The sequence below is a fragment of the Microtus pennsylvanicus genome, chromosome 13 (assembly GCF_037038515.1).
Source record: "Microtus pennsylvanicus isolate mMicPen1 chromosome 13, mMicPen1.hap1, whole genome shotgun sequence".
NCBI lineage: Eukaryota > Metazoa > Chordata > Mammalia > Rodentia > Cricetidae > Microtus > Microtus pennsylvanicus.
In genome coordinates, this window is record NC_134591.1 from 63,311,969 (window position 1) to 63,325,994 (window position 14,026).

A 14,026-nucleotide genomic window follows, 5' to 3' on the forward strand; every position below is an offset into this window, starting at 1 on the left:
TTGATGCATACATTAGAAATTAGCATGGTGGCACATAGCCAAAATGCCAGCCCTGAGGAGGCTGAGGCAAGGGAATTACAAGTTGAGGTCAGGCTCTGCTACACAGCAAGATCATATCAGAAAAGGGGAGAAGGGGTGGAATAAAGACTCAAAAAGCTAAAACCGAGACTGGAGAGACAGCTCGGGTGGTCGACAGCTTGCTATGCAAACAGGAGGACCTAAGCTTGGATCCCCAGTGGCCATGTAAAAGCCAGGCATGGGAGCGCACATATGTAAGCCCAGTGTTCGGGGAAGGGCGGGGACAGAGACACATGGAAACCTGGAGCCTGCTGACCTGCCAATCTGCCTGCTGGTGAGGTCCTGGTTCAGTGAGAGGCCATCTCAGAGAACAAGGCGGAAAGTGACCGAATGCACCCAAATCTATGTCACTAGTGAAAACTGTTATTAAAAACCTTGCCATGAGGAACATTCCTGATCCGAATTCACCACTGAATTCTTCTAAGCCCATAAGGAAGAAATTACACTAACCTAACAACCCACAGTCTCCCCAAGAATGAGGAACGGCCACCACTGCCTTGCTGGAGTTCCCTACATGAGTCTGAGCAGAGGCCCCGCGTATGGGAGGCATTCTGAGCTCCGGGAATCCGGCCTGCACACTTACCATCTTCGTCTGTCTGGAAAGTGACCTCCTTGCCCTCCTTGCGGCCCTCAGGGTTCGTGAGGATCAAACGCACGTGGACGTTCCTGAATGGCAGCAGATTCTTGATGGTGTAGCGGCTGACACCCCGCTCCATCTTCACGCACTCCCGGACGGTCTGGTTGTGGCTGCCACCCAGCGTGTAGTGATAGCAAAGGGACACAGCATAGGTGTGGCAACGCGTCACGTTGTAGCCCAGGGGCTCCCACTGCAGGGTCAGCTGGCGAGCCTGGATCTCAGCAAAAGCCAGGCCTTTGGGGGCCCTCGTGGGCTCTGGAGACATAGAAAGCAGGGGGAAGGTTGGGGAGATGGGAAGAGAAAAAGAAGGGGTGGAAGAAGAGCATCAATCAACGGCCAGAAACCTCTGCCTCTTGGAACTCTGAGCACCCTCGGAACTGAACAGGCTCTAGAGTAAGGTGAGACAGATCCGAAACCTAGTCTACCACCTGCAGCCAGTGATCACTGCCTGAGGGAGTCCGCCTCTCTCAGCCTGAGTTTCCTGAACTGCAAAAGGAAAAGACCTGGATTTGGATCCCCAGCACCTACACAGAGGCAAGGCTCCCTCAGAGGATTGCTAGGCTACACTGAGACTGGTAAGGTAAAACCCATGACACAGGCATGACAAAGGCTAACACACTATAACCCGTTAGACGCCATTAGCTACCGGGCCGGCGAGATGGCTCAATGGGTAGAGACACTTGGCTGAGCCCAATGACCTGGATTTAATTTCTGAGACCCATGTGATAGAAGAAAAGAACTCCCTGGCGTTGTCTTTAACCTCCATGTCCACAGTGTGGTCTGTGCGTGCACACACTATAAATAAAAAGTAAATGTAAAACAAGAACCATTAGCTCTTGCCGGCGTAGCAGCACATGCCTATAATCTCAGCACTCAGGAGGGTCAGTCTGGGCTCCATAGCGAGATCCTGTCTCAAAACAGAACGCTGTGCTATATAATTAGCACAATTTACCCCCTAGTTCAAGAACATTCTGAATAACACCTGGCCACTCAGAATCAACCTGTTGCTATATTTTCTTCATTTACTAATTCTAAACTTAATGCAGAAACATTTATATCGATATATATAAAATTACATAGTATGTACAAACCAGGATGATGGGCGCTAGGACAGCTTAACAACACTAGGGCAGAGAATGTTCAGAAAAGCAGAAACAGAAATCCATGTCGTTATGGCTGAGGTAGGGCTCTACCGCTAAGGTGCAGATTCAATGGTGAGTTCCCTGACTGCCAAAGACACGAGGAAAACGCAATCTGTTGTGCAATGATAACACTGGCAGTTAAATTTTTTGGAAGTGTCCAACATCTTTCTGGAGGCTTCAGAATGTTTTATCTCATTTAATCTTGGTTGAAACCCAGCGAGACAGGGGCTGTCATTAACCTTGTCATACAAATGAGAAAGCAGAGACATAGAGGTTAGGTGAGGAGTCCAAACTCACACAACCAAAGGTGAAGCTAGAATCTCAACCCAATCAGGCTGGCACCAGAATGCATGCTCTTAGCTGCTGCTGCCCTGGTCCCCAGGAGGAATTCACCTTCACAAACAATAGTCACACTCATGCCTGGGAGAGACACTGCTGCTCTAACAGTAGGGAGAGGCCGGCTGTGCTACAGTCTTTTTTTTTTTTTTAATTGAGAAAAGGAAAAAAAAGTTTCAGCCTCCTCCCAGCCTCCCATTTCCCTCCCCCTCCTTCCACCCCTCTTCCCCTTCCCCCACTCCTCTCCCCCTCCCTCTCCAGTCCAAAGAGCAGTCAGGGTTCCCCGCACTGTGGAAAGTCCAAGGTCCTCCCCTCTCCGTCCAGGTCTAGGAAGGTGAGCATCCAAACCGGCTAGGCTCCCACAAAGCCAGAACATGAAGTAGGATCAAAACCCCGTGCCATTGTCCTTGGCTTCTCATCAACCCTCATTGCTCGGCATGTTCAGAGAGTCCGGCTTTATCCCATGCTTTTTCAGTCATAGTCCAGCTGGCCTTGGTGAGCTCCCAATAGATCAGCCCCACTGTCTCAGTGGGTGGGTGCACCCCTCGTGGTCCTGACTTCCTTGCTCATCTTCTCCCTCCTTCCGTTCCTCATTGGGACCTTGGGAGCTCAGTCCAGTGCTCCAGTGTGGGTCTCTGTCTCTATCTCCATCCATCACCAGATGAAGGTTCTATAGTGATATGCAAGATATTCGTCAGTATTGCTATAGGATAGGGTCATTTCAGGTTCCCTATCCTCAGCTGCCCAAGAAACTAACTGGGGACATCGCCTTGGGCTCCTGGGAGCCACTCTAGGCTCAAGTCTCTTGCCAACCCTAAGGTGGCTCCCTTAACTAAGAATTGTGCTTCTGTGCTTCCCTATCCATCCTTCCTATATCCCAATCATCCTGTTTCCCCAAGTTCCCCCCATCCTCCATGCAAATGGATGGAAATAGAAAACACTATCCTGAGTGAGGTAACCCAGACCCAAAAAGATGAACATGGGATGTACTCACTCATTGGTTTCTAGCCATAAATAAGGATCACGGAGTCTACAATTGGTGAACCTAAAGAAGCTAAATAAGAAGGTGAACCCGAGGAAAAACATACAGTTATCCTCTTGGCTATGGGAAGTAGACAAAATTGCCGGGGAGAAAATTGGGATCTTGGGGGTGGGATGGGATGGGGGTAAGGGGAGATGGGGAGAGAAAAATGTGCTACAGGTTTTTTTTGTCTTTTGTTTTTTTTGGTTTTTTGAGACAGGGTTTCTCTGTGGTTTTGGAGCCTGTCCTGGAACTAGCCTCTTGTAGACCAGGCTGGTCTCGAACTCACAGAGATCCGCCTGCCTCTGCCTCCCGAGTGCTGGGATTAAAGGCGTGCGCCACCACCGCCCGGCCTGTGCTACAGTTTTTAATGACTCCATTAGCCTAAAATATGTCCCCATTTTGTAAACAGAAAAACTGGGGCCTGGAGAGATAGCTCAATGGTAAAAATGCTTGCTTTGCCAGATTGAGGAACCTGAGTTCACTCCCCAGAGTCCACATAAAAATGGGTGTGGTAATGTGAGTTTGTAATCCCAGCACCTAGGAGGCAGAAGCAGACAGGTCCCTGGGATTCAATGGTCAGCCAGCTGAGCTTATCAGGCAAGCTCTAGGCCAGTGCAGAGGGCCTAATGACCTGAGTATGGTCCCTGGGACACAGACCTCCACACATGACCTATGGTATACACACACACATATATGCACGCACACGTACGCAAACACACCCTCCAGAGTGTTCAGCCCACATCTCCATGTCTGCCTTAACAAGTCTATGATCTTAATCAAGCCTCCACATATAGTTTTGTGTGATTATTCGGGTCTGGGTGGCCAGGAAATGAAAAAGCAGTCTCTTCTTACACCTTTATCTTTCACACATGATTCTGGGACATGGATTCCATGCCTCAAAGGTTCTGGGAGTGCCTTCCTACAAAGTGCCCCATCCTCTTTGTTGGGGGCTGAGAAAGCACGGCTACTTAGCCCCGTAATGGGATGAAGAAGAACCTTGTGGTCATTGTCCGTGAAAAATTTACTCAGCAGCCCCTTATAATTATCAGTTCTCACTCTCCAACACAGGACTGTAGGAGTGACAATGGTCAACCTAGCCCTGAGCACAGCAAGTTCCTGTTCCCACCCAGCTTTCAGTTCCTTCCTAGCCTGGGCAAGAAGCAAGTCTTCCTGTATGGAGTCCTCAGAAAGAGATTTCTGATTTCATACTAACAAGGTCTATCTCTTGACCACAGCAAAACACACCCAAGTCCCATCCCACATGAGCATCAGACTAGGCTGCTGGCCCAGCTGCCATACATGGGACTTCTCACCGTTCTGGCCCACAGAGAAGCCCACAGGTGTTCCTGCGGGTTTGGTTTGACCCACCATGCTTGTGTGCGTGGGGCAGAACACTGTGTGTGCTCACCTGCCACCCTGCTCAGAAGTCTGATTCGGTCTCTGTCCCCTGGCTCTGGCCTGTCCCGTGTGTGCTGAGCCAGTGTGGCTACAGCAGCCGCTTTCTCTTCTCTACAGACATGGTCTCAGACCAGCTCTGCCAGCACACCGCCCTGTGCCTGGAAGGCCAGCCCATCTTCCTTCCTATCCTTCAGACACTTGCTTTCTTGCTCTCCTTCAAGATTTGAACAAGGGCAGGGCCAGTTTACGGTATTCTGGCTAGATGGAAGCTTCAGATTCAGTGAACAAGACTGCAGGGGTCCCACCGCCAACAGCCGCAGAAGCTGGGCTCCTCATGAGCACTCTTCCCATGGAGGACACCAGGCTCAGGAGTAGTCCCAAACCCTCGCAGTCTCTAAGAGCTAGAAATTCAGATTTTTTTTATATGAAATCTCCAGGTTTCTAAGCACTAGCAACCCACTCAGGCTACTCAAAAGCACCTCTTAGAACTCAAGACGGAGCCTCGGCCACCGAGGGTAAACGCCAGTGTGGGTGGGTATCTCCCTCTCCACCTTCACAGGCTGAGGGGCCCTGAATGGAAGGCTCGCTTCCCTCTTCTGTCCCGGACACATCCGGGACTCAAACACCGTGTTGACTAAGATTGACATGCTGGTTGAAAGGTGCGAACCCAGAGTCTCTCTGCTTCCAAAAGCTATCTGCTACCAAGGTGCCCCTTCAGCCGACAACGCACAATGGCAAGATAGAGTTCAGGGACTTTTACTGGTGCAATATCATTGTTTTTACAGTAATAATAGAGTGGGGGGAATTGTGGGCCTAGAGAGCCCCACAACACAGCTGCCCAAGAGCAAAACAACCCCAGCCAGGCTCTAGGGCGGTGATATCAACAAAGAGGAGCCTATGATTAGGAGGGACAGGAGAAGGTTTTGGTTTGGAGTCTACCCACCTGGCCCCTGGCCCATCCTCACCCCGACGAGCCTCTAGAAAAATGTTTATCTGTGGCTGACACTGGCAGGGGCCTGGACAGCTGCTGCTGCCATCAGTACCCATTAGAAATCAAGACCTGTCAACTGAGGTGGTTAGCAACCTGACAGGTTCTAGGACCACCTGGGATGACCAGTCTCTGGGCCTGCCTGTGGCTGAGGTGGGAAGGACCACCTTAACCTGGAAGGACCACCTTAACTATCCCATGAGCTGGATCCCAGACTGAAGAAAAGAGAAGCAGGGAACCAGCATCTGGGATTCTGTTCTCCCTGACTGTGCCTGCGACGTGACCAGCTGCTTCAAGCTCCTGTGGTCTTCACTTCCATACCATGGTGGACTATACCCTCAGACTGTGAGCCAAAGTAAACCCATCTTCAAATTGTTCATCTCAGGGTATCTATCACAGCAACAGGAACGTAACTGAGAAACCAGCTCTGCCTCTGGATCTGGATCTGCTGTGACTCGGTGCAGATTTAGTCAAGCAGCTGAATCTCTAAGCCTTAGTTTATTTACCTGTAAAATGGGAATGATCAAAAGTTATAACTGTTAGAGCCGGACAGTGATGGTACACGCCTTTAATCCCAAGCACTCGGGAGGCAGAGACAGGCAAATCTCTGTGAGTTTGAGGTCAGCCTGGTCTACAGAGAGAGTTCCAAAATAGGCTCCAAAGCTACCAAGAAACCCTGCCTTGAAAAACCAAAATGAAAAACGAAAAAAGTTATGAAGAATTGGGTCAGGCAATAACACCTAGCCATAAAGAATGGCTTAACCGCAGCCTGACTGTTCAGGTCCACCTGCAGAAACTACATGCACAGGTTTCAAAAACAAACTACTCTGCCCAGTCAAACCACAAAAAATAGTTGTAACTTCCTGGTATCTCTCTCTCTCTCTCTCTCTCTCTCTCTCTCTCTCTCTCTCTCTCTCTCTGTGTGTGTGTGTGTGTGTGTGTGTGTGTGTTTGTGTGTGTGTGTGTGTGTGTGTGTGTGTGTACACATACCTGCATCTTCTGCCTCTACACACCCCCACACCACATACTTTTTTTGGTTTTTTGAGACAGGATTTCTCTGTGTAGCCCTGGCTATCCTGGAACTCGCTCTGTAGACCAGACTAGCCTCGAATTTACAGAGATTCACCTGCCTCTGCCTCCAGAGTGCTGGGATTAAAGGCGTGGATATGAAGTCGTCTTTTTATGGAGTTGGCAGCGTGCACTTTATTGACTGAGCCATTTCCTCAGCCCCACAACCTGGGTTCTTTACCCACTGTCTGATTACAGGCAAGTCCCTGCCCCATCCGGGTTTCAGTGTCCCTATCTGCACACTCGGGAGAGTGCAGGAGAGGTTTTATGTGCCTCAAGCTCTGATTTATTCTAAGTGGTAAATCAAAAATGCCTTTGAAACATAAAGAACACCATAACGATGACAGCTGTCACTTACGGAGTTGCCAGTCACTGTACTTCACACGCCGTGCCACGCGCTCCCTACAATCGCCCAGATTAACCCAAACTGAGACAAGACCCCAAGGATCAGCTTCACATGTCCAGTTCCTCATTTCCATTCCCCCAGAACCTAAAGAGGGCTTTCAACCTCGCCACTGTTGGACTCGATAATTACTTGTCATTGGGCATTGCCCGTATACTGCAAGGAGTTTAGCTGTCCCTGGCCTCTAGCTCTTAACGCCAGTAGCATCCAGCAGCAGCAGCCAGTATGACAGCAATAGGTCTCCAGACACCAGCAAACGTCCCCAGGGAGAGAAAATCCACCCTGTTGAGAACACTAACATGAGAGATGTGACCCTGCCACGTGGCTTTAAATGCCACCAACACCATCTCTGTAAGGACAACTTTCAGATCCATGCCAGCAGCCAGCACCCGTCCCTCCATGTCTCGCTCATACATCCAGCTGCCTGGTGGAGATCGCCACTGGCACATTTAACGGCATCTCAAAGTCACTGTGTCCGACTCTCAGCTCCTGATCGATGGCACCCCCCAGGTCAGCACACACACACACACCCCGCCCCGCCAACTCCTCTGTGGTGCAGTAAGTAACAGCTCCATCCATCCAGCTGCTCAAGCAAAACACCTTGGAGCATCCTGGGGTCTATCTCTTTCTTCCCCATCCCACAGCAGATCTATCAGCAGATGCTATTGACTTCAGAACCAAAGGGACCAAGCAACTTGTCATCAGTGCCATCATCGTCACTTCCCCTCGGCTTCAGGCTATCATCGCTGGCTGCAATGGCTGCGAGAGCCTCCCCACAGAGCCCCTTCAGGAACCTTTGACCTCTGTCATAGTCTGGCTCTCTGTTGCTGTGATAAACACCAAGACCAAAAGCAGCTGGGAAAGAAAACGTTTATTTAGCTTACTCTTCCACATCGCCGTCCATCATCCAGGGAAGCCGTGGCAGGGGTGCTGTCTCTCGTGACTGCTCAGCCTGCTTTCTTATAAAACCTAAGATCACCTGCCTAAAGGGGGCGCCACCCACAGTGGGCTGAGCCTTCCCACATCAATCATTAATCAAGAAGTGCCCCACAGTCAAGGTCACCGGACAATCTGGTACAGGCAATTCCTCCACTGAGAATCCCTCTTCCTAGGTGATTTGTGTCCGGTTGACAAAAACTAGCCAGCATCCCCTCCTCGTCAGTTCTCCACGAAATATCCAGAGTAGACCTTCTGACCGCCAGCTGCCCATGCTCGCTCCCGCTCTCCATGACCTGCCATCACTCCCCTCGCTCACTCGCCTCTGAACCTGACAGACTCTCCAAACTGTACTTAGACAATCCTCCCGCAGGTCTCCTCCGTGCTCCCGCCTCCAGTTGGCCTGACTGGACCGTCCCTTCCCTTGCTGTCCCCCTACAGCACACCACCTAGCTCGCTCCCCTTCACCTCCCACATGACTCTGCTCAAATGCCACCGTCTCAGTAAGACAGTCCCTCAGCTTTTTTATAAATAGCAACCCTCCGCCCCTCCCCATCCCCCGCCCTGATTTATTCCCTCCTCACACACTTATCGCCATCTGACAGACTATATATTTCACTTGTTTACTTATTTATCATCTGCCTCCTTCTGCCAGGACAGGAGCTCCCTGCAGAGTCTAAGGAGCACTCAAGTGCTGATGGCCTCTGTCTGGGGTGCAGCCACGTGTCCTTAGCAACTGTGGCTTTACCTGGCACATAATAGACACTCAATGAACACCCGTTGCCTGAATCTTCGCGCCACCCCATACGGTAGAGATTAGTGCTGTTTCCACTTAGAAAGAAGACTGACGCTCTCAATGGGTATATCGCCCGACCCAGACCCCAGGGACACCGACCCACCACCCAAGCACCTCTCTCCTAAAGTCAGGTATTAAACTACATTTTAAGTAGCCCACAAATCAGCTCTTAATAGCACTTAAGACTATGAACTGCAGGTTGTCAAGATGGCTCAGTAGGTAAAAAATGCTGCCAAACCTGAGGACCTGGGTTCAATCCCCAGGACACACATGGTGGAGAGAACAGACTCGAATAGGCTGTCCTCCAACCTCCACATGCACACTGTGGCAACTGCATGCCCACACATACATGAACACTAAGTAAATAACCTTTGGAGCTATATATATATATAATTTAACATCAACTGCAAAAACTATTTAACTCTTAACCTTAACCTCACATATTATCCAAAATATACCACGAATGTTGTAGTAGTTTGAAAGAAAATAGCTCCCAAAGGAAGTGGCACTATTAAGAGCCACCCCCAATTAAATGTTTTTTCTTTATAAGAGTTTTCGTGGTCATAGTGTCTCTCCACAGCAATAGAAACCTGAACTAAGACAGATGTAAAGATGAAACTGTTAAACCTTTAGAGAAAAAAAACATAAATAAAAGAAGAAATAGGAAAAGAGCTCTGGGAGCCAGAGGAGCAAGAACTCTTATGATTGATTCCAAAAGCACTGGGCAATTTGAGAAACAAATTCTAAAAATTCATCAAAATCTAAAATGTTGAGAAGATCCCTGCTGGGAGGAAGACCTGCAGATTATACATCCATTGATACATTCATAATGTGTTCCAGATAGATCTAGTATCTAGACTGCATAAAGAACTCTCAAGCCTCAACAGAGAAAAAAAAAGTAATTCTATTAAGAAATGATTAACGATACGAACAGGTAGTTCAGTGAGGAACACAGGCCGGGGAAGTCATGTGTGGAAAGGTGGTGTTCAGCAACACTAGACACTAGAGAAATGCAAATTAAGACCATGAAAGGGAGGGAGAAGGCTGGGGAGGGCTCAGCTGCTAAAAACAATTGCCGCACTTGTAGAGGCTGTGAGGTTCCACCCCCATGATTCACAACCCTGTAACTCCACCTCCCGGGAGAAAACCAACACCCTCTTCTGGCCTCCTGCACACATAAGTGCACAGACACAGATACACACACACACCAGATAAAATAAAATAAACATTTTTAAAAATGATATGCAATACTGTTCCTGATGGTCAAAGCATAATCGACCTAAGTGTCTGTCCACTGGCGAACGGACGAATGAGATAGAAGAGGGTCACACATAGTGACGGAAAGGAGTGCAGTAACGGCAACCCGCCATAGCGCAAATAAGGCCAAATCAAGACGCCGCCTGCAAAAGACCGCAAACCATCATACATGCTTCTATAACGTACAATTTCTACAACGAGCAAATCAAGAGAGAGGAAAAGTGGATTCGTGTTTGCTTAGAGCTTTAGGATTAGGATGACCTGGGTGACTGTCAGACGGTGTAAGTGTCCCCTTTAGCGGGATGACATGTTCCAAAATCAATCCTATGAATACTTGTTCAACTCCAGCCAGCTTGCCAGGCCCAGAAGTCAATCTTTACTGTAAAATTAAACCATAGTTGTACAAAACGTAACTATTGAGGAAAACATGCTAGAGGCTGGAGGACCTCTGCTTTCTCACAAGAGCAGGGGAGTCCACACCGAGAATCCACATTTGTCACTGAGAAAGACGACAGCACACTGACATCACTGAGAACCCTGGTCTCCACCCATCATCCACCCATCACTAACTTCTGAAGAGTCTCCCGCTGCAGGTGCATCGCGGGTCCTCAGCACCCACTCCTTCTCCGTCCTAAGCAAGAAGAGCTGACTGCGGGCTTAATGACAGGCCCAGTGAATCTGGACAAAATCCATCACACACAGTTTTTAATTGAAAGTGTGTAAGAAGACAGAATAAGAGTTCTGGGTCCCATCTCTGCCACTTACTGCATGGTCTCTGCCCAGTCACCTAACATCTCTCTGCCTCAGTCATCTCACTGGCGAAATGGGTATGACAACAGCCACCTATGTCATAGTGTTCTGGTAAGTTTTCTGATTTGGTCTCTTGGTTTGCCTTCTTGTTTTGTTTTGGTTTTCCTTTGTCTCTTCTGTTTGTTTTCTTTTGCATTTTGAGACAAGCTATGGAGAAGTCGCCTCCAGGCTAGAAGACAGCCTCCATAGTCCCTCTGCCTTATATTAAGTTTGAAGTCAATAAATGTGTTTGTTTCAGCAGGCTTTACTACCCCTGTGGAATGGGGAACAACCCACCTGCACACTTGGTCCGGCTGAGCAGCGGTGGTCCCGGGCGGCCTGTGCCACCATCCCCGGGGCGCGTGAGCAGCACGCTGATCTCATACTCCGTGTCTGGGTCAAGATGCCATAGCTTGTAGGTCTGCAGGTTGACAGCGTGCACTTCGGCCCACGGGCCCCGCGCCATGCGGTACTCGATCTCCTTGCGCACGATGGGCCCATCGCCGATGATGGAGTTGGTGTTAAGCTGGATAATGAGGTAGGTGGGGCCTGCACGCAGCAGCTGTGGGGGCGCGATGGGGGTGGGAGGCTCTGCGAGGATAGGCGGAAGAGGAGGAGCCTACTGATGCTGCCGCGTGGCCCTAAAACTCCCATAGCTCGGCTATTGGCCACTCCAAACTCCCATAGCTCGGCTATTGGCCACTCCAAACTCCCCAGCCTGGATCTGGGGGACCCCAGCACACTCGCTGGGTTAGCACCTGAAAAGCGCAACTAGACAGAGCCTCACTCCCTATGCCCTGTCCTACACAGCCCATCCCTTAGCGACACTATTCCCATTACAGGTCCGTCAGTTCATGACACAGCCAAGAGCTTAATTCCGCAACCATCCTGAGACCCTCCCTGTTCTCTCAGGCCACTCAAGCTGCTACCAAACCCTCAACTAAACCTGTCCTGGGACCCCCAACAGAAGCTAGCTTCAGGCGGCGCAACCCTGTGGATTCCACCCTATGATATCCTGCCCCCACCCCTCCCCTGCAACTCCGGCCTTCATCAAGACCAATCTGCTGACCTTTGACGATGAGCTCTGCGAAGTTGGAGACACCAGCCCCGCGAGGGGCCTGGGACACACAGCGGTACAGATCTTGCTCACTTCGGCCAACAGAAGTCAGCGGGAAAGTGGCCAGGAAGCGACGGTGACTGATGTGCCGCACCCCGGCAGCAGGCAGCAGCACCCCACTCTGCCGCTGAAGGGAAGAAGGGATGGGAGAATCAGGGAGAATTCCAAGCCGACAGCATATATGAGTCCTTACTATCCCAGGGGTATGTGAGGATCCAGGAACTGCCCTCCACCCTGGGGTGAAGGAGAACCCAAACTGGCAGAGCACAGCCTGCGGGGAGACAAGACAGTGTATAGATGTTGGACTCAGAGACCCAAAAGGGAACCAAGCCTAGGAGAAGTGTTCTGCCCTCTGCCACCTTTCTGGGCCAAGTCTACAAGGGACGCCCTCACCTGCAGGAGGAAGCGCTCTGCCTCTGCAGCTCGGCCTGCTGCCATGCATTGGAAGGATGCATTCTGGCCTGCATTGACCTCCACGTCTCCAAGGCGGGAGAAGTGAGGGGCCTTTGCTGTGGGAAAACAGGCAGAGCCCCAGCATGAGCTGGGCCTGCGTGCCCTGCAGACAGGAGTCAAGACTACCCTCATCCTTGTGTCCGAGGGGACTGGGACTCACCGCAGGGGTAGCTGAACAGCAAGATGTCATCTAAGCCTATGTAGCCCTTGCGGTCTGGGGAGATGAGGGCTTCAAACAGCACCTGAGGGAAGTGGGAAGCCAATTGTCAGAGTGACAGCCCTCCAGGTCAGTTTGGGCCCCAACCCCACCCCTTTCTGCACCAACAGGTGCCAACCCAGCTCACAAAGACCCTCACTACCAAGCCAGCTGTTTCAGGGGTGTGGTCAAGTCTGGAAGATCCATTCCAGTTCAGACAGTACCTCAAAACAGCAGAATCCTTCCAGTCAGAATTTCCAGTTGGGTACTGCTTCAACTCACCTTCAACGTTGGCCACCCTACTAACAATGACCTCTGACCTACTAACAATGACCTCTGACCTACTAACAATGATCTCTGACACTGTACCCACACTGACCCCAGACCAACTCCAAACATGACCCCAGATTGGCTCCTGATGGACACATCTTAAATCTGACCTAGTTCGACCTGAGGGTGGCCTGCTGCTGCCCTGACCTCCAAGCCCAAGCCCACCAACTGTCTAAACACCCAGCCCACCTGATATTCATTGGGCCAGAAGGTACTGACGGCCAGCTCAGCCTGGTGCCACTGCCGGCCATGGGATCCCGTCATATTCCACACAGCACTGCCCAGAGGGCCCCCGTTCACACGCACATAGACGCCCAGGGTGCCTGGGCTGTGCCCATCCCGGCTATAGAGGAAGTAGCTGAACTGAACACAGTGCGTGTCGTTCTCACTCAGGGTCTGGAAAACGATATGGGCCCTCTGGCCCGGAGCATGTTGGGAGGCATTGACCATCAAGTAGGCACCTGGAGAGAGAAAAAGAAAGGGCAAGGAGACCTTAGGGAAAACCAAGGTCACACTGAGGAAGGGACAGAAATAAAGGACCCACCAGGAATCAAGGGTTCAGGGTGTGATCAGAGTTTTTAGCTCTGGTCGGAACTTTGGGGTAGATTCCTTCTCTCCCTTAGTCCGAAGGAGAGGACTAAGAAAGTAGAAAATACAAACTCAACCTTGTCACAGCCCATATGGCCACAAGCCACCAGTTTCCCAGGCTGTGCTGTTCTGGGAGATAAGGATTAGATCATTCTTCTCAGGAGTCAAGAGTCTGGCACAGGGCAGATCCCCTGAGGTCACTGTTTCCAAAGCTTCAGACACTTCCTTGTGCTGGGTACTTCCCTGTGCTGGGTACTTCCCTCTGGCTCTGATCATTCATATTGTGTGAGACAGTCTTGCTACCAGCCTGTCACGCCTCAGGCCCTCGCTGTGTCCTCAGACAGGCTCTGAGCCCAAACTTGATGAATATGTAGGACAGACTGAATGGAAGGATTAGCTTCCCTTCCGGCCCCCACCAGATTCCAGCCTGAAGATCCTCGGTGTGTTCTGGAGATGGTGGGGAGTGCCTCAGGACCTGGCTGGGGATTGC

General features: G+C 50.6%; 1 protein-coding gene across 8 annotated transcripts in view; it reads right to left on the reverse strand.

The window, feature by feature from the left end:
- Ptpru (protein tyrosine phosphatase receptor type U) overlaps nt 1-14,026 on the reverse strand; it is a 72,905-nt gene that overhangs the window by 41,583 nt on the left and 17,296 nt on the right. For all 8 annotated transcript variants that reach the window (XM_075944753.1, XM_075944751.1, XM_075944750.1 and 5 more), the window contains exons 3-8: nt 13,138-13,409; nt 12,583-12,664; nt 12,363-12,478; nt 11,922-12,096; nt 11,150-11,443; nt 662-970 (exon numbers count right to left, since the gene is read on the reverse strand). In XM_075944753.1, coding sequence (XP_075800868.1) covers nt 662-970; nt 11,150-11,443; nt 11,922-12,096; nt 12,363-12,478; nt 12,583-12,664; nt 13,138-13,409 — 1,248 coding nt within the window. The remainder of the gene's footprint in view (nt 1-661; nt 971-11,149; nt 11,444-11,921; nt 12,097-12,362; nt 12,479-12,582; nt 12,665-13,137; nt 13,410-14,026) is intronic.